The sequence below is a fragment of the Geotrypetes seraphini genome, chromosome 13 (assembly GCF_902459505.1).
Source record: "Geotrypetes seraphini chromosome 13, aGeoSer1.1, whole genome shotgun sequence".
NCBI lineage: Eukaryota > Metazoa > Chordata > Amphibia > Gymnophiona > Dermophiidae > Geotrypetes > Geotrypetes seraphini.
Window position 1 is genome coordinate 20,041,385 of NC_047096.1, and position 20,068 is coordinate 20,061,452.

Below are 20,068 nucleotides of genomic sequence, written 5' to 3' on the forward strand. Positions count from 1 at the left end.
ATTACTCTTAGCCCTAGTGCTTCAAGGGACGGAGAGAAAGGAGCATTGTATCTGCAGGTTCTGAGGTCACTCAGTGTCAGGGTCCGGGCTTCATTCCAGGCCCTCAGCAATTTATTCCATATTTAGCTCCAGCCTACAGCTTCAACAAGCAAACCCGTCCCAAGTGTCGTGTCTGCAGCGCAGGTCCCAGCACACCATCCTCACGCTCTGTCACTATCGCCATCTCTTCTACTGCCTCAGACGCCTGCAGCAATGGCAGAGGCAGAGACACAGAACCAGTCCAAGCCTCCCGAAGATGAAGGAAGTCCCGAGAACCAGACAGAGGAGTCTGAAGAGTCTGAGCCAAAGCTGGAGCTTGAGGAGTTACCTCCATTTGAAATTGTTACCGGGTAAGATGAAAAATTCTTCTTTGTAACATCATGCTGATTTATCATTAGCACCCCATCTCCCTGCCCCCAAAATATATATATCCCAGTTCCATTCATGTGTACCGATGACAGATCCATTCTGGTCTGTCCATTTTATTTAATTACATATCTTCAGTAGCTAATACATATCAAAAGAGACAGGACCTTTAACCCTTTAATTGGCAGATAGTGAAAATGGCTGCTTTATGTTGAACAAGAGCAACAGTGCCAAGTAACAGGCATTTGGAGATGCAGATCCCCCCATAAGAGTGGTGGGGAGGTGGTTGGGAGCTGGAGAGAGAGATTGTGCCATAGGATCCCGCTGAGGGGGGGATGGGTATGGGATTGGGAATAGAGGGAAGAACATATGATGCATGGGCTGGGGGGAGGGGTGGTTGGGAAGGCAGGGAAGGACAGATACTGTACGGAATGGGGTTCAGAACGGCAGGCTCCGTCTCTGGCAGTGTTCGAGGCCCAGTTAAAAGCCCACCTCTTTGAGAGTGCTTTCGACTCCTCTCACCTTGGGTTCTGCATCCCCAACCCTACATGTCATGTCTGTCTGTCCAAGTTAGATTATAAGCTCTTCCAAGCAGGGAACGATTATAAATGTCAAAATGTATAGCACTGCATACACATTTCAGCACTATATAAGTGATAAGTAGTAGCAACAATGCCAAATAAAAGGTTAAGAAATGAACCAGTTCTACTTTAGTGGAGGGGGAGGCTGGGGGGGGGGGGGGGGAGGAGTCACATTGTACTCTGCTAATTGATAACACACAATCTTGTTCTGAGGCACAGGCACAAGTTGCAGGAGAGCAACCCAGGCCATGCTTGCTGCATTGGTCTTGCAGACCTCACTGTCAATGAAGCTGTATGACTGAACTGTCTGCAGCTTAACTTAGCTCAGAATCCTGCTCTTCAACCTGGGAGAGGGGAGGGGGTGGGGCAGAGCTCCAAGATGAACATCCTCCTGCTTGCCAGGAAATCTTTGCCAGAAGGAGCAAATCGAGTACAAAACCCCTCATTTTCCAGAACCCTGCAAACTTGGAAAATATAAGTCATCTCACCTCTCTGGTGGATGCCTAGAATGCGCTCCCGAGAGAGGTGGTGGAGAGGAATACGGTGACGGAGTTCAAGAAAGCATGGGATGAATACAGAGGATCTAGATTAGAATCAGAAAATAATAGTAAATATTGAAGAACTAAGGTCAGTACTGGGCAGATTTGCACGGTCTGTGTCTGTATATGGCCTTTTGGTCGAGGATGGGCTGGGGAGAGCTTCAATGGCTAGGAGGGTGTAGATGGGCTGGAGTTAGCTTTGACGGAGACTTCGGTAGTTGGAACCCAAGCACACTACCAGGTAGAGCTTTGGATTCTTGCCCAGAAATAGCTAAGAAGAAGAAGAAAATAAAAATTAAATTGAATCAGGTTGGGCAGACTGGATGGACCATTCGGGTCTTTATCTGCCGTCATCTACTATGTTACTATCTCTCTCAGAGAAGCAGCCAGCAGTACCTTCCAAAGTTCAAACAGCAGCATCAAGCCCATGCCTTGACTCTTACGAGACTTCGCTGTTGTGTTTTTTCAAGATGGGTTTTTTCCCCCCCCCTTAGATATTTTTAAATATCCATTGTTGTACTTTTTTTTCCTTTTCCCAAATAGCTTTCTCAGCTAACCAACTGCAAGTGGCTGCAAGTGCATGTTCTTACCATCGACATCAGTGCTTCTGAACTCTGTAATGGAGACATACTTAACTAGCTGGGGTTTTCAGGATTACAATGAATATGCATGCATTGTTAACATAGTAGAAGATGGCAGATAAAGATCCGAATGGTCCATCCAGTCTGCCCAACCTGATTCAATCTAAAAATTTGTTGGGAGGGGGAAGTTTCTTCTTAGTTATTTCTGGGCAAGAATCCAAAGCTCTGCCCGGTAGTGTTCTTAGGTTCCAACTACTGAAGCCTCCGTCAAAGCTCACCCCAGTCCATCTAAACCATTCCAGCCATTGAAGCCCTCCCCAGCCCCCACTGTATGCACATTTATCTTAAACATATTAGTTGTGGTAATCCTGCCAACCCAGCTATCTGTAAGATGTGTCTCCAGGAGAGGGTTCAGGAACACACTGACCTATATGATGGGGTCATGAGCTCTCGCAGCTGTTGTACCACCTTCTCTCACACCGGAGGGGTCAATTGAATATAGCTCTGCTTGGCCAGAGTAACAGTAGATGATGGCACAGAAAAGACCAATTAATTCATCCAATCTGCTATCCTAGTTATCCCTCTCCACATTTATCCAAGGTAAATTCCTTGTAGGATATCACTCATCATCTAAGTCAAAATTTTTTCCCCTTACTAGCTATTTTCCAGAATAGATGAATATACAAGAACCTCATTCTTAATCCAAAATCTAGTCCACTTCCTGTCTTAACTACTAGATTTCCTTATAAGGCTTTCAACTGCTTCATAATCTTAGGTCAGTCTCCAATCATTTCATTTACTGCTTAAGGCTTGGCTGACCATTGCTTACTGCCCTTTGATATGCTGAATTATGACCTAGAATACTATGGTCTGATTCTGTCCTTCTAAACTCCCTCCACACACATACATACTCCTCATTCTCTCTCCTATGCTACATCACACTTTATGGTCCCTTATCTCACACTACACCCTACTGTCCCATCTGCATTATCTTCACTGGCATTGAAAAGAATTACCAAGCATATTTTGATACCTCTTATCTGTGTATTTTAAACCTTATGACCTCCAGAAGACAGTGTTCTTTAGAACAATACAAGCATTGAGGTCAGCGTTAGCAATGAATTTGAGAGAGAAAGATCATCTCCAACATGCTATAGCCTAAAACTGAGATTCAGTTCTGTCATGGTATGCACAGAGTTAACACATTTGGGAAAAGTTAACCCCAAAACACCCACATCCCTATCACCGTAGAGCATATTGTACCGCTTTCTGTAGGGAAATTGATGACTCGGGCTTTTGCACAGTATACTAACCTGTCATCTCTGAGGCTAATTGGTTCAGGGGATATAAAGTCTGTCATTGCTTGTTTACTCTTTCCAAAAATACTAGGACTAGGGGGCATGCAATGAAGCTACTAAGTAGTAGATTTAAAACTGGAAAAAATATTTCTTCACACAATGTGTAATTAAACTCTGGGATTCATTGCCAGAGAACGTAGTGAAATCGGTTAGCTTAGCAGGGTTTAAAAAAGGTTTGGATAATTTCCTAAAAAAGTGTTTATAAGCCATTATTGTTTTGGGGAAATCCACTGCTTTTTCCTAAGATAGGCAGCATAAAATCTGTTTTACTCCTTGGGATCTTAACAGGTACTTGTAACCCAAGTTGGTCACTGTTGGAAACAGGATACTGGGCTTGATGGACCTTTGGTCTATCCCAGTATGGTAATTCTTATGTTCTCTTGGAAACAGCTCAGATGATGGGTACAAGAATACAGAGTTTATTACCTCTAAGACTGATTGGATGCAGGAAGACTGATACCTCTAGGGCTGAAGAGGTCAGGGAATGGACAAGTTTCAAGTTTATTAAAAGTTTGTTGTACACGCAATGTCAAGTACTTCAATGCGTATGATAATTTAAAATTGGGAGACAAAAATAAAACAATTTTATACAAATAAACGTACAAATAATTATCGATACAAAAGGAAAGAAGGGTGAACTACAATCTTTTTGATAAAGGTACATTTAGGGGAAAAAACATCCGGAGGGTAATGAAGAATAATTTTAAAAATATGGCTAAGCCTAAAGGAAAGTGTAGGGGAGATTGTAACCTATACATAAGGTCTGTTTAAGATTAGGTATTTGAGCATAAGAATTAATAGTATATGAGTTGTCTTATCTATGTCTCAAATGCGTCTTTATACAAGTTTCAAGTTTTATTAATTCTTGATAAATCGCCTATTTAATTTCCTAAGCGATGTACAATACAAATTAAAATATAACAGCTAATACAATAATAAATAAAAGACAAACTAACAAAAGACAATACACGAATAGGGAAGGAAAAAAGGGAGAAGTTACAATTTATTTTCAAGAGTTGAGGAACATATAAAGGAAAATAACATAAGGGGAATAGGACTTTAAAATAGCAAGTTAAAAGGAAATTTTGGTTGAGAAAATCATAGATTAAAAGCATCTTTGAAGAGATAAGTTTTTAAGGATTTTTTAAAAGAGACAAGGTCTCTTTCGTTTCTAATAAACTGAGGAATGGAGTTCCATATAAGAGGTGCTGTGATATTGTGCAAGTGATATTTTAATGAACTTTTAAATTAATGGTTCAAAGAATGAACACAGAGTATATACTGTAAACTTCAGGACCGGATGGCTAGGGGACGTACAGATGGCCACACAGTGGCTCAAGGGATGGGTACAGACCCACAAAGCATATCGCCTCTAGGAATGAACGGTTGCATGAGGAAAGTTCTCGATGTTGCTAACAAGTGTATTGTGATAATTATGTACTGAGTTTCATTTATGTAATCAGAAATTTTGTGAACAATATTTAGATATTGCAACTGGCTTGTGAATTATATTTTTCTATTTTCATAATAAAAATATTTCTCATTAGCCTGGGTTTGGTGTCGTATAAATAGACCAAGAAATTTGAACCTGGATCAGCGTTTATGGTTTTCCCTAGACAACACTAACAGAGACGTGATTTGTTCATGCAACTGATTAGTATCTACCATAAATCTTCCTACAGTTCTATAGACGAAAGAGTGGTAATCCTTGTTTCTAGACTCACTTGTGAGTTCTTCATCCTTTTCTCTCTAGGGATCGACTGCCATCCTTCTTCTTCAACTTCCAGTTCAAGAATGTGGAGTACAGCTCAGGGAGGAACAAAACATTCCTGTGCTTTATAGTAGAGACGCAGGGGAAGGAGCCAAGCACCTTGCGTGGATACCTGGAAGATGAACACGTTTCTGCCCATGCAGAGGACGCCTTCTTCAACAATTTTCTGCCCCAGTGTACGTCCAGCGTGAAATACCAGATCACATGGTATATGTCATCCAGTCCGTGTGTGGCGTGTGCAGACCACATTGTGGAGGTCCTGCGCAAGAACAAGAACCTGAAGCTGGTGTTGCTGGTGGGTCGTCTCTTTATGTGGGAGGAGCCCGAGATCCAGGCGGCACTGCAACGCATGAAGGCGGCTGGCTGCAAGATCAGCATAATGCGGCCACAGGATTTTGAGTTCGTATGGAAGAATTTCGTAGAAACAGAGGAGGGGCAGAACTTCACCCCTTGGGAGGACATTGAAGAGAACTTCCAATACTATCAGGAAAAGCTGGCGGAAATCCTGCACTGATGGTGAGAAAAGGTATGGCAGATTTTTGGTATTTGAGACTATCCCCATGACACTGGCCCTAAATTATTCTCCTTATTGTCATCCCTTTAATAGTCCACAAATGGAAGATTCTCTTTGTTATGTAATTTAAGTTAAAAAAAATATATTTACTTAAAAGTACAGTGGCAGAGGTGTTGTTAGCACTGGGCCCAGAGGACCTGAGCCCCAAATCTCCTACAAAAAGCCCCAATTCTCAGCCACTACAGCATTCGCGCTACCCCCCTCCCCCAAGTTGTGGCATGAGAAAAATTGGCATCGGGGAATCGCCTGGCTTTATTGACTCAAGATAAGAGAAAGCACAGGCTGAAGCATCTGCACTGATCTCCAGGCCCTACAAAATGATCATGGCCTGAAGCCTCTCTCTTGCTTTCAACTGCACTGTCTGTTTTACATCTGGCAGTTGACTGACAGAGAGCATGGGGTTGGGTGACTGGGAGATTATAGGGTACACCGACGTTTGAGCACAGGACAGAAGCGCTCTGACAAAGCTGCGCCGACAATTGCGCGCAGCGACAACTGCCCGCCGCCGCCTGAAGCCACTCTGACCGTAACTGTTAGCGCTGTGAGGGGTGTGTGTGTGGGGGGGACCCCCCCAGTACACTGAGAAATACGCTCACATTGAGGGGGCATGTGAGGGTTCCCCCCCCCCACCGCCCCTCAGAGCGGAAGAGCCAGTGTTCGGAAGAAGAGTGGGTGTATTGGGGGGGTTCCCCTGTGAGCACAAGCATTTCTTAGTGTAGTGGGGGGGGGGGGCGTTCCCCCAACACCACTAATGGGAATGGTCAGAATGGCTTCAGGCGGTGGCGCGCATTTATCCCTGAGCGCAACTGTCGGTTTGGCTTTGTCGGCGTGACAATGCTCAGTGTGCTTTTGACGGGTCACCGATTATAGAGGTGAGTGTGGAGGGTACAGAACAAGTACCGGGGGGGGGGGGGGGGGAAGAATCTTTGAACCCTTGCCCTGGACCCTAGTACATCAGCACAGTGGCTAGTTGTTATTAAAAATTATTTGAAGGGCTGGCCTAGTGCCCCCGTAGGATAATACTGCACACTGCCATGCAGGAGTCCTGGATTTTGATTCCCAGGCTAGGAATCTGGCCCCTACCACCTGAGGATGCCGCAACATTTTGCTACATTAGTCCAAGCTATCGTATTGGCGCAGCTGGATTACTGTAACGCTCTTTATGTCAGTTTGAGTAAGGGTCATGTGAAGAGACTACCACTGATTCAAAATAAGGCAGCCAAACTGATCAATAGAAAAAGGAAATAAGACCATGCCTCCTCTCTTCGGAAGGCACTTCACTGGCTTCCAGTTTATTTTAGAATTCAATTTAAATGTGCAAGCATAATATTCAAAATCTTACATGGAGCTTTTTTTTCAATCTCTTTCAATTCTTTACGAACTACAAAACCAAGAATTTCTCAGTTGTCTAATCTCTCTTTTCCTTCACTTAAAGCAACGAAAGCCTTAGGTTTATGTTTCCCGTTCTTTTACATATATCTTTGCTTCAATTTGGAATGAACTTCCTGTTGAGATTAGAACTACTTTCTCTCTATATACTTTTAGAGTCTTTAAAAACATGACTTTTTCAACAATCAATACATGAGTAACCTTACTGAGGATTTAGAAATGTGCTCTTTCTATTTAGCTACGGTTTCCATCTCCTCGTTTCTTTATGTTAACCGAGTCGAGCCCCTAATTTAGGAGAAGACCTGGTATATAAACGATTGGATTGGAGCAGCATTCACACACCCTGCATAGGAGGAGGAGGAGGAGGAAGAGGATGATTGACCATCACTCATTGTTAACAGGAAGTTATGGGTCACATTAGCTGAGTTCCATAGGAAATTGTGGTTTCCGACCCCTTGGCAGAGCGGGGGAATATAGAAATAGTGGAAAAAACACCAAGAAGGCTCAGGACACCATAGCATTATATAACCCCTAATAGCTTCCTCAGATTTACTGAACTATTAGGTAGATCTGCTAATCATCGTAACTCTTGACTGCTTGATTCTGTCATTCCCAACTCTGAAAGACATAAAATACAAGACGCCTCATAGCAAATCATTTAACTACGACATTGCAAAAGTATGGCACTCACTTCCCATCAAAATCTGTGCAACCACTGTATATGCACTGTTCCGCAAAAGTCTGAAAACATAGCTTTTCAAGAAGTCCCCGTTAAGGGCCCAAGGAGACTCAGACTTTGTAATAAACGTTTATTCTACAGCAGGGGTGTCAAAGTCCCCTCTCGAGGGCCGCAATCCAGTCGGGTTTTCAGGATTTCCCCAATGAATATGCATGAGATCTATTAGCATACAATGAAAGCAGTGCATGCAAATAGATCTCATGCATAGTCAATGGGGAAATCCTGAAAATCCGACTGGATTGCGGCCCTCAAGGAGGGACTTTGACACCCCTGCTCTACAGGATGCGAAGAACAAAGAGAGAAGACACCAAACCTCGAAGTGAAAACAGGACAAAAGAAGAGGCAGAGGAGATGTCAAAAACCAACCTCTAGTTACATATATTTTATTGATAATTAGTCCAAAGTCCAAATACAAGTCCTTGAATACAGTTTGAATGTTGTCACGACTAGGATCCAAGTTTCGGCAACTGCATCGCCTTCCTCAGGGGACTACAAGGAATTTGTGATGCTCTGCAAATTTTTCACGATAATGCTTCGGCGTCTCTGCTCAGAAAAGAAGTCGCCAAAACTTGGATCCTAGTCAGGGCCATATTCAAATTGTATTCAAGGACTTGTATTTGGACCTTGGACTAATTATCAATAAGATATATGTAACTGGAGGTTGTCTCTGATATCTCCTGTGCCTCTTCTTTTGTTGTTCTACTCTATAGGATGACAATGTTAGTGGTTACTTACTGTTTTAGATGCCTTATCTTATATTACATGTATAATTTTATGTAATATGTATAACTCATGTATGATTCTATGTAGTGATATGCTGCTTATAACCCACCTAGAACTCCAATTTGTGAGGATTCAGTGGGATATAAGATTGCGCATTACATAAGCAAATGGAACAAACATTTAACCAACTTCATCTCAAACGCACTCTCGTACCAAACGTTTAAAAAGTCAATAAAAACTCTTTCATAGCACAGATACCCTTTGGCTGGATGCCCATCACAATTAACAGTTTTAAATAGCAAAACCCCCCAAGCAAACACACACACTTGTTTTCTCTGGCTGTTGCATTTTCTGCACTTTCTTCATACTGGCTGTATGTGTCCTTTGCAATTGCTAATAAAGATAATTCTAAAAAAAACCAAAACAAAAAGAAAAACCTCTCTCTTTGACAAATTTCTCTGACCCTATCTCAACCTGATGTACTTTCAATACACTTCCAGATAAACCTGACTAAACTTAACAAGACAATGTAAATTTGAAAGTTCGCTGTAATGTCGCTGTCTGTTTACAGTCTCTTCCCTTGTAAACCGCTTAGAACCGCTTATGGCGGTATAGAAAAATAAAGTTATTATTATTATTAAAAACCCAAAAGATGTAGGAAGAAGATAAGAGGCAAAAAAGAGAGGGAGGAGGGGGGAACCACTACATAGATTCTGGTGTGCTCAGACCAGACTCTGATATAGATTTCATATCACAGGGCAAGTCATACATTTGACCATTTCCAGAGACCTCTAAGAGACAGCGCACTCAACCAACCCTCCAGAAAGAGCTCTAAGAGCATTGGGGGGACGGGACTCAATCACCCCTTACAATAGAACTCAGACATTACGGCGTGGGGTGGACACTCAACCAACCCTTTCAAGAGAGATCCGACAGCATGACAGGGGAATGCTCAACCAAAACCTTCCCAAAAAATTCCAACAGCATAGGGGGAGAGGGCATCAACCAACCGTTCATTGAAAACGCTGATGGTGGGGTGGGCATTCAACTAACTCTCCCCAGAGAGTACTTACAGCACAGAAGGTGCCACTGAGCCTGCTCTTCCCAGAGATCTCAGAGTGGGAGGGGGGTGATCAGTCAACTCTTCCCAGAGGGGGCTGTTCAACTCAGAGAGCTCTGACAGTTTGAGGCCACTCACCCAACAGCATTGGAAGGGGTCATTTATATCAACTCTTCCCAGAGCGCTCTGGCAACATGGATGAGACACTTAACCAATCTTTCCCAAAGAGCACTTACAGCACAGGGGAAAAGTTCTGACAGCATGGGGAGACCAGCCTACCAAAATTTCCCAAAAAGCGCTGACAGCACAGAAGGGGCTGTTCAACCAAACCTTCTCAGATATCTATGAACCACTTATGTTTATTGAAGTTCAAATAAACCAAAGTAACATTTCAAGTATGTACACGTATGTACAGTCTCAACATTACAACAAAACAGCAAACCATCCTTTCAAAATTCAAATAAAACACTGACTACCCCAAGCTGCAACTCAGCGTTTTCCCTCACTCAACTTGTTACTCCATATCTCTGCCCTGCCAAGCCTCCCCCAACCCTCTCGCCCCTCCTTTTCAAATCACACCATCCCGCCTTCCGCCACTGACAGAACAGAACTCATTTGAAGTATTTTGAGACGGAGTCAGAGTCAGTTTTTGGTATAACTATTCCGACTCCAGCTTCAAAATAAAAAAAACTTACATTATAATATATGTAAGTTTATCATTTTACTGGATCTTAAAGCTATACTTACCAGCCCAATCACTCTCACCCCTGATATTTTCTCAACCCTAACCAACCCCTATTCACAAGCCCCCAAGTACACTAAAGTAAAGAATGAATAAATCTCGACACATTTGTTCTATCGACTTCCACAGTTCTTATCTCTGAGCAAGAACTACAAAGGGTCCTAGGGTCCATTTTCTTCTTCTCCTGTGTCCCTGACTATCACAAACTCCTTTCAGTGAGCAGCCTTGTGGTAGCGGATAGTTATTTCCGCTTGGCAGTTTCTCCGTTCAGGTTGCCTTTCATTGCACAGCTGATCCACTCTCTACATTTTCAATGTTTATCCATTCTGTCACTAATGGCATCTCACGTCCCTTATTGTCCTGTAAACTGTTCACAAACTTAGCAGCTAGCTCATAAGTATATAAAAAATACTTCATTTCAGTTAATTGTCAGCTTCCTAACTAAGAGCCTAAATTTGGCTTCTAGAACCTCTCTCCCATGTCATTGGTACTGTAGGTGCAAATATAAAACAGAAAATCACTTAGATAGCAATATTCTGAACTCATGTGTAGAGATATAAGTGCACCTCTTGCAACCCTGTGATTCTATTATGGCTGCCTTACTAGGAGAATAATGCCAATGTGGGATTATATATTATTTATAATATAAACACTTAGAAATATGGCAAGCAGGTTACAAAAATATACTGACGATTACACAAAAATATATATGTAGATATATCCGGTAACACTACAACTATTTACAAAATAACACTACAAAATATATATGTGTTATACTACAGAAATTTCCTAAGAAGATATCAACTCCATCTCGGAAACAATTCCAAAGCATCAGAAGCCATAAACTTGATGGAACATTGGATGACAGACTTCAAACTCAAGCTCAATACTGAGAAGACAAAATTCTTTGTCGCTTCACCGTGCCCTCTTGACACCAAAACCCCACTAGACATCAACAAACATAACTACCCCATACAGCCCACCATTAAAAAACTGGGTGTAACTCTGGACCAATGCCTCACCATGAAAGATCAGGTGGACTCCCTAATCAAAAAGAGTTTTTTCACCCTCTGGAAACTTAAATCCATTAAAGCATACTTTGATAACTCTGCCTTCAGAATCTTGGTACAATCCCTCGTATTAAGTCAACTCGACTACTGTAACATCGCCTACTTAGCAATCCCCCAAAAGAATATGCGACGATTACAACTAATGCAAAACACTGCGGTCAGACTAATCTTCGGTCTAAAGAAGTTCGATCACGTGACGCCATACTTCAAACAGCTACACTGGCTGCCGATGGAAGCTCGTGTAAAGTTTAAGTTCGCCTGCCTCTGTTTTAAAGTTTTCTACGGTCTAACCCCTAAATACATCACTGACCTATTCTCCTTCTCAGCCAACAAACACAAGAGAAACTCCCACTCGCACTTCGTTTCTCCCCCGGTTAGAGGATGCAAACTAAAAAAACACCATGAGCATCTTCTCTCACATCAGGCTGCTCTATGGGGTAAAGACCTAGAACAACTCCTATTGCCCACCACTTATGAGGTATTAAGGAAACGCCTCAAAACTCACCTATTCCTGAAATACCTAGACAGCTGATCCACTTCCCTCCTTCCCCTCTCTTGCCCTTTCTCCCCATTGTTCCCACATCCCTTAAGTTAACTCAACTTGTACGTCAACTCAACTTGTACTCCACTAATCTTCTGTAAACCGCATAGAACTTAACGGTATTGCGGTATATAAACTGTTATTATTATTATTATTATTATTATATCACAAAGCATCAACTATATTAATTACCAAGAGTCCCTGAAATAGCCGACCCTTAGCCAGCAAAGTACATGTGACCAATTAACCCCTTGGAACTGTACGAGGTATCCCATTCTCACCCTTCTTCAGCTGGAGTCAGCGTCCGATGTTAATGAAACAATTCCTCTTCAAGCTACCAGCTTTCCTGCGAGCCCTTGTTCCGGTATAAGTAAAGTTCCTTGCGCAGTTCCTGCAGTTGGATGTTCAGTAAATAACTGCAGCAATCTTCCTGGTGCTGGTCTTAGCACATAAGACAGTTCATATGCATCACAGACAATTTAGGCCTTCGCTTCACAGACATATACACACAATAACCAGGAAATCTCTTTTTTTTTTTTTCTTCTTTCCTTCCTTTCTCTCTTAAAGCCAGACCCAAAAGTTCTAGTTCAGCCTGATGCCGATTCTCTTCACTCATGATCCAGGTGACAACTTGGGATGGTCAGGATCCGTACAGTCACACACAAGGAGGGTGAATAGGCTTCTAGATGGATTCTCTTTCTCAATACAGAATGTTCCGCCAAGATAAGAAAGCAAGACAGATGACATAGCAATGCATGAGAAGCTTGCTTCTTCACACTTTATCAGGCTAGTATGAGGTGGCTGACCTTGGCTGAGCAAAATAATTTGTTAGCAAGTAACAGGGAAAGATACACGATGTCTTTGAAAGAATATAAGAATTGCCCTACTGGGACAAACTGAAGGTCTATCAAGCCCAGTATCCTGTTTCCAACAGTGGCCGATCCAGGCCCCCAAGTAGCTAGCTAGAGCCCAAGTAGTAAAACAGATTTTATGCTGCTTATTCCAGGCATAAGCAGTGGATTTCCCCAAGCCATCTCAATAATGGCCTAGTACGGACTTCTCGTTTAGGAAATTATCCAAACCTTTTTTAAACCCCGCTAAGCTGATTTCATCACATTCTCTGGCAATGAATTCCAGAAAATGTTGTGTGAAGAAATAATTTCTCCGGTTTGTTTTAAATCTACTATTTAGTAGCTTCATTACATCTACCCTTTCCACTCCACTCCACATTTTATAGACCTCTATCATATCACCCCTGAGCTGTTTCTTCTCCAAGCTGAAGAGCCCTAGCCTCTCCTCATAGGGAAGACGTCCTATCCCTTTTATCATTTTTGTCACCTTCCTCTGTACCTTTTATAATTCCACTATTTCTTTTTTGAGATACAGCGACTAGAACTGCACACAGTATTCGAGGTGCGGTTGTACCATAGAGCAATACAAGGACATTATAACATTTTCATCTTTGTTTTCCATTCCTTTCCTGATAATTCCTAATATTCTATTTGCTTTCTTAGCAGCCTCCGCACATTGAGCTGAGAGTTTCAACGTATCCTCAACAATCCACCTAAATCCTTTTCCTGGGCAGTGACCCCTAACACAGAACCCACCTTCACATAGCTATATTTCAGGTTTCTCTTCCCCACATGCATCACTTTGCACTTGCTCATATTAAACATCATCTGCCATTTTGATACCCAGTCTTCCAGTCTCACAATGTCCTCTTGCAATTTTTCACAATCCTCTTGTGATTGAACAACTTTGTGTCATCAGCAAATTTAATTATTTCACTAGTTATTCCCATTTCTAGATCATTGATAAATATGTTAAAAAGCAAGGGTCCCAGCACAGACCCCTGGGGAACCCCACTATTTACCTTTTTTCATTGAGAATATTGACCATTTAAACCCACTCTTTTCTGTCTTTCAACCAGTTCTCAATCTATAAAAGGACATTACTAACAATAGCTCTGCAAGTTCATTTTTTAATTTTATCAGCACTCTGGGATGTATACCATCTAGTCCAGGTGATTTGCTACTGTTCAGTTTGTCAAATTGACCCATTAAATCATCCAGTGTTACAGAGATTTGTACAAGTTTCTCTGATTCATCAGAATTGAATACAATTTCTGGCACTGATATCTTCCCCACATCTTACTCAGTGAAGAAAAGATGGTTCACAGCCTAGCAAGGCCTCAAGCCTACAAAAGGTGATGCAGAGATATCCCTACAGCATCCACAAGTTCCAAGACAACAGACTCCTCTCCAGCACTGTCTCAAATCTTATCTAGGTGATGTATGAGGTTTACCACTTTCACACCAGGTAGATACATGACCAAGTGATCCCCACATCCATCAGCCAACCAGCTATCTACTATACATGCCTAATGACTGAATCTCTAACTACAATCTTGTCCCTATCCCTGGAGATACATCCTCGGTGCAAGAGGATATTTCATCATCTGGAGGGCAAGTTCTGGCTACAGGATTATTTCCTGACTCTCCATGGTGATGCTCTCTCTTTAGGAGACCTTTCTCCTCCATGGCAGCACAGAGGTTGCCAGACTGGAGGTGGGATTTCTCTACTAAGTCCTATAGGCCTCCTCTATAAAACTGTCTGCCTCAGCTCCTCTAAGTCTGTTATTCTTGCCTCCGGAAATTGGACTCATTCCCTAAGTGCTAGGAGCTCTTCGCACTGAATGTACATATATGACCTCTCACATGTGACACTCAGAGCAAAAGACAAGGTATCCCCCATCTTGCTGTTGGACTGCTGCCTGCATCTTATTATTGGTGATTTCTTATTAAGTTATTAAGATTGCTAGTTATATGCTAGGCTATGCTAATATTTGGGTTTTATTATTATTTAAATGTTATCGGTAGGCTCCCTTCTAGAGATCTAAGTAGACTGTATTTAAAAGAGCTAATCACTGGCCAATAGAGATGCTCCAATTAAATTTGTAGCCTCCTAATTGATTCAGGGGCTTATAAATCAGGCATTAGGCCAGGGATAGGAAGGAGTTGGGGTGGAGTCTTCTTGTGATTATTAGCTGTGCTTTATACCAATACTATAGTAACTTAAAAATAGTCTCCTTAAATGCTAGCCTATGGAACTGTAATAGAGACTTTATTTGCTAAGAAAAACTATCCCACACACTCCTTTGCTAAGTAAGTAGAGCACTTAAAATAAAAGTCCCTGAACTTCCCTATTTAACTCTAAGTCTACCTTTCCCCAATTTTAAAGGCAATTTCCAAGCAAATTCTTACCAGTGAAGGTCTCTCCTTCTCTTGAAGTCCTCTCATATCTTCTTTTGCTTCTCTAATTTCTCGCAACATCACTGCAGAGTCATCCTTTTGATCCATATCATCTTCACTGTCACCACCTCTATAGGTTTCATTTTCTCCTCTAAAACCATCTGTTTTGCCTTCTGTTGCTAGTGCTCTGACTTTGGCAGAATATATTTCTTTTATTGTTTTTGATCTCTGTCCTTTCAGAGCTTTAGTAACTTCAGTGGTGTGTCACAAAAACTAAGGGGTCCCATTTATCCAGGTGCTCCTGGGTGATATATGAGAGATGCAACAGCTGGTTCAGAGAAGTTCTTATCTGCATCTGTTTGCCATGCACCTCAACAAGGTATCAATCTTGGAGAGCTCTGGTAGCACAGAGAGGACCACCAAACTCTTCTAAGAGAGCTCTGATTGTATGGGGTGGGGGGCTGCTCTATCTACTGTTCCCACAGAGCTTCGACATTATGGGGGGGATGCTCACTTAACCTTTCTCAGCAAGCTATGACAGCACAGATGGAGATACTCATCCAACCCTTCCTAGAGACCTCAATCCTTCCTAAAGAGCTTTGTCAGCACAAGGAAAGTTGTACATTTTGAGAGTTCCAACTATTAAAGCAGAGATTAAACAGGGAAATTTAAAAGGACAGACGAAAGCAAGGACTACCCTGAGGTACTAGAAGAGTGCACAAAATGCTAATTTTAATTGCCAACATCCTGTAAAGCTTTAGTACAAGTTTTTATCTGCAATATTTTATGGGGAATTTTTGCCATTCCAGAAGTTGCAAGAAATTAAATCGGTGGGAAAATGATATACTGTGTCCCAGCTCTATCAGCCACATTCTTCAGCCTAGGTTGTTTTGGATAGCAGAATGTTCCTTTTCAAAAATACTTTTATAAAACAATCTTGTAAAGTGCTCCTTGGAAATGTAAGTGCTTAACTCTACCTCCATACTATAATCATTCTCTCTTTCTCCTTAGGCTGGGATACGACAGGATCTGCCACCATAGACTCGGGCTCTTGGGACACATCTCATTAGACTTTGAGCCTATCTATCTGGTCTGACAAAAGGCAGGCCCTATCCTCCACATGCTAAAAGCCCACTCACAGTAACTGTCTTTCACAGTGACCTGAACTGCAGGAGCTCGCATGCGGCTTGGAGCTGTGGTGGGTCAAATGGTCAATGGCTTTCAACATCTCTTTGGTGACACATTGCAATAAATGGTTTTCTAATTAAAAGAAGAGTTAGCAGCTCAGTAGTTAAAATTATCAAGTGCACTTGTATTATGTAAAGTTAAAAGAACAGTCTGATTCCTAAGACTGTTTTACAGGCACTGTGGGAAGAAACACCAGTTTCACAAGCAGTGAGCGTTGGACACCAGGCAAAAGTGAATGGAGAAAACAAGCAGCTAAACTTTCTGGTCTTTTGCTAGCAATGGCAGTAAATGTACTTGTGCAGTAAAGCCCCTCATGCTTCTTTTCCATTAAACTGTTTCCTCCTACAGCGCTGAATATAAAGCTTCTCTTAAGAGACAGCTGATAGTAGAGGTGCAAGTGACATTGCCATATAAGGAGCCTTCAAAGCTATTCTACAGCCTCACAGTTATCACAAATCCATCATGCAAAAAATAGAATGGGAGAATGAAAGCTTTTTGAGTGTCGTTAGTGATACAAATTGTGTGTCAATCACAGCCATATCTTTTCCCATACAAAGGGCCAGATCTGAGAGGCTCTAACAAATGAGAAGGACTGGGTTTATGAATGCTATTTTAGCTGTTCAGCAAGCACCATTAACCAAGGTCTACAGCTCATCAGTGGCCCTTAGGAACACTGATGCTATACAGCAGGGGTGTCAGAGTCCCTCCTCGAGGGCTGCAATCCAGTCGGTTTTTCAGGAGTTCCCCAATGAATATGCATGAGATCTATTTGCATGCACTGCTTTCATAAGAACATAAGCATCGCCTCTGCTGAGTCAGACCATAGGTCCATCGTGCCCAGCAGCCCGCTCCCACGGCGGCCCTCCAGGTCAAAGACCTGTTGGTGATCTTCTACATACAACATTTTGCCTTGTATAGTATCCCTCTAACCATACCCCTCAATTCCCTTTCCTTCAGGAATTCATCCAATCCCTTTTTGAACTCCAAAATCGTACTCTGCTCTACCACCTCCTCTGGAAGCGCGTATCAGGTGTCCACCACCCTCTGAGTGAAGAAGAACTTCCTAGCATTTGTTCTGAATCTGTCTCCCTTCAATTTCCTCGAGTGCCCTCTTGTTATTGTTACCCCCGCAAGTCTGAAAAATCTGTCCCTCTCTACCTTGTCTATACCCTTCATGATCTTGCAAGTTTCTATCATGTCCCCTCTAAGTCTCCGCTTTTCCAAGGAATAAAGCCCCAGCCTCTCCGCATATGAAAGGTTTTCCATGCCTTTTATCATTTTTGTTGCTCTTTTTTGAACCCTCTCGAGTATCGCCATATCCTTCTTGAGGTACGGCGACCAGTATTGAGCATAGTACTCCAGGTGCGGGTGCACCATTGCCCGATACAGCAGCAGGATAACTTTCATTGTATGCTAATAGATCTCATGCATATTCATTGGGGAAATTCTGAAAACCCGACTGGATTGTGGCCCTCGAGGAGGGACTTTGACACCCCTGCTATACAGGGACAGCATCAATCCTACCATGGTCTTCAAACCCATCCTGAAGGACCACCAGTCAGTGAAGTTTCAGGCTATCCACAATAAATCTGCATGAGTGAGATTTGCAAGCTCCACTACCTCCAATATATGCAAATCTCTCTCATGCAAATTCCTTGTAGATATCCCAAAAACTCCACTGGCTGCTGGTCCCCAGGGACAATGTTTGAGAACCGCAGCTGTACAAGACAGTGGCTCAAAACAGCCCTATCATAAGATTCAGGCCTCTAATACTCTAGTTTCAGAGATCCCCATCACCACAAGAAAGCAAGAATCACACATCTCCCAGATAAACTTAACTCAATTTTTATTGTACAAAAATGTAGTAACCCTACCAAACATAAATGCTCTCCTATTATCCTATTTAACCTTCTCAATGAGGTGACATCTTATTTCATCATAAAATGTCAGGACAGTATAATCAGGTTTCTCACCTAAAGAATGGCCAAGCAATTCTGTTATCTAAGAATGCGCAGTATTACAAATCAGGCATCTCAACTAGAGGAAGTAGCTTGCCTTCTGCTCAGGCCAAATCCTCTCTAAAACACCCTTCTTTCCAACACAGGAGAATAAGAAATCCCTTCTGAAGAGATTTCCAATAGGAGATGTCTTGAGAGACAGGTAAGAAGACAAGGCCGTAACTGTGCAAGAAAGAGTCTGTTACATATAAAGCTGCAATAACCAGCAGAGAAAGGCACATAAGATAAAAGTAGATTATGTTCCTACCTTGATAATATTTTTTCCAGTAGATAGATATAGTATGCTGAACCGTAGGGTACTCCATTTGTGCTCACTAGCAAACTGCAGAAGATGTCAATCATAGCTTAACTTCTCCTCCTTCTCCATGGTCTCTGCTGCTCCCTAGTCCTAAAAAAAGGAAGGACACTCGAGTGGAGCTCCTTTAGAACCCTTGAGAAAGCCTTTTTGTGGCGAAATGGGCTCTGTCGGGGCAGGCTAGTGATTCTGCACATTAAAAGATAAGAGAAAATACTTTCTGTTGTGAAGCTTTATTTGAAATTGTTTATTGAATTATGAAACAACAGAAAGTGATAAGTAATACATCAAGGAGGAGGTGATAATAAGGGCCAAGGATTGATATCATTACCCATTAAGTGTTGGAATTACACAATCTGTGTTTAATTAAGTGGGTGTTGGAGACCATTCAGATCTCTTTCTGCACTGGACACTTGGAAATGGGGCGGTTTGTCATTATGGGGGGTCAGCATACCATCTCTATCTACTGGAAAATATATTATCAAGGTAATAATCTAATCTCATTTTCCAGTGCAATAGGGATGGTATGCTGAACCATAAGACGTAGCTAAGCAGTACCCAAATTCTAGAGTGGGAGAGATGAGTCTGCATGTAATACTGAGGACCTGAAAGCATCCTCCTCCTGTGCTGTTATGTCCACCCTGTAGAATTTGGTGGAAATATGAATGGAGAACCAGAAGGCTGACCTACAATCTCCTCAGGGGGAATCACCCTTGCTTCTGCCCAAGAGGAGGCCACGCATCAAAAGTGCCTTCAAAGAGATAGGCAGCTGTTTGCCACAATCAATGTATGCAGAGGAAATAGCTCTACGAATCCATCTAGAGATGGTAGCCTTGGAAGTGGGTCTCCCCTGACTGGTTAACATGAAAAGATGAAAAACAAAAATTGGGAAATCCAAGATGGCCACCACAGCAGCGTTTTGGCACCAAAAAAGGCTTAAAAGTCCTTCAGGGCTGACCAAAAACCACAAAAATAGGTCTTCGGTCCTTCTCCCCTAAAATTCTAACTGTAGAAACAGTTAAAACACAGTTTTCAAGACCTCCCCCCAATGTTCCCCTTAGGCTGTACTGGGGAAAAGGTGCTGCAGCCTGCTTCAGCTCCTTGAAAGAGTAGCTGGATCTAGAGGGGGTTCTCTGCCTCAAAGTGCTGGTCAGTTCGCCTGCTTCGTTCTCACCAGCAAAATGAAGAACTGAAGGGGGCAGAAGACCGTGGAGGAGGAGTTGAAAAGTTATGATTGACATCT

The 20,068-nt window shown here is 42.3% G+C and overlaps 1 protein-coding gene across 1 annotated transcript; it reads left to right on the forward strand.

Annotated features, from left to right (window-relative positions):
• Nucleotides 1-145: 145 nt before the first annotated feature.
• LOC117347220 (C->U-editing enzyme APOBEC-2-like) lies at nucleotides 146-16,624 on the forward strand. The gene is made up of 3 exons (XM_033917839.1): nucleotides 146-389; nucleotides 5,218-5,761; nucleotides 16,336-16,624. The coding sequence occupies exons 1-2, from the start codon at nucleotides 253-255 to the stop codon at nucleotides 5,747-5,749; spliced, it is 669 nt and encodes a 222-aa protein (XP_033773730.1). The 5' UTR covers nucleotides 146-252; the 3' UTR covers nucleotides 5,750-5,761; nucleotides 16,336-16,624.
• The last annotated feature ends 3,444 nt before the right edge of the window (nucleotides 16,625-20,068 follow it).

Excerpts from the sequence above, each read along its gene's own strand:
- LOC117347220 (XM_033917839.1), top strand. The coding sequence starts at position 253 with ATGGCAGAGGCAGAGACACAGAACCAGTCCAAGCCTCCCGAAGATGAA. Across the intron at positions 390-5,217 it reads CCATTTGAAATTGTTACCGG|GGATCGACTGCCATCCTTCT; the intron begins GTAAGATGAAAA and ends TTTTCTCTCTAG.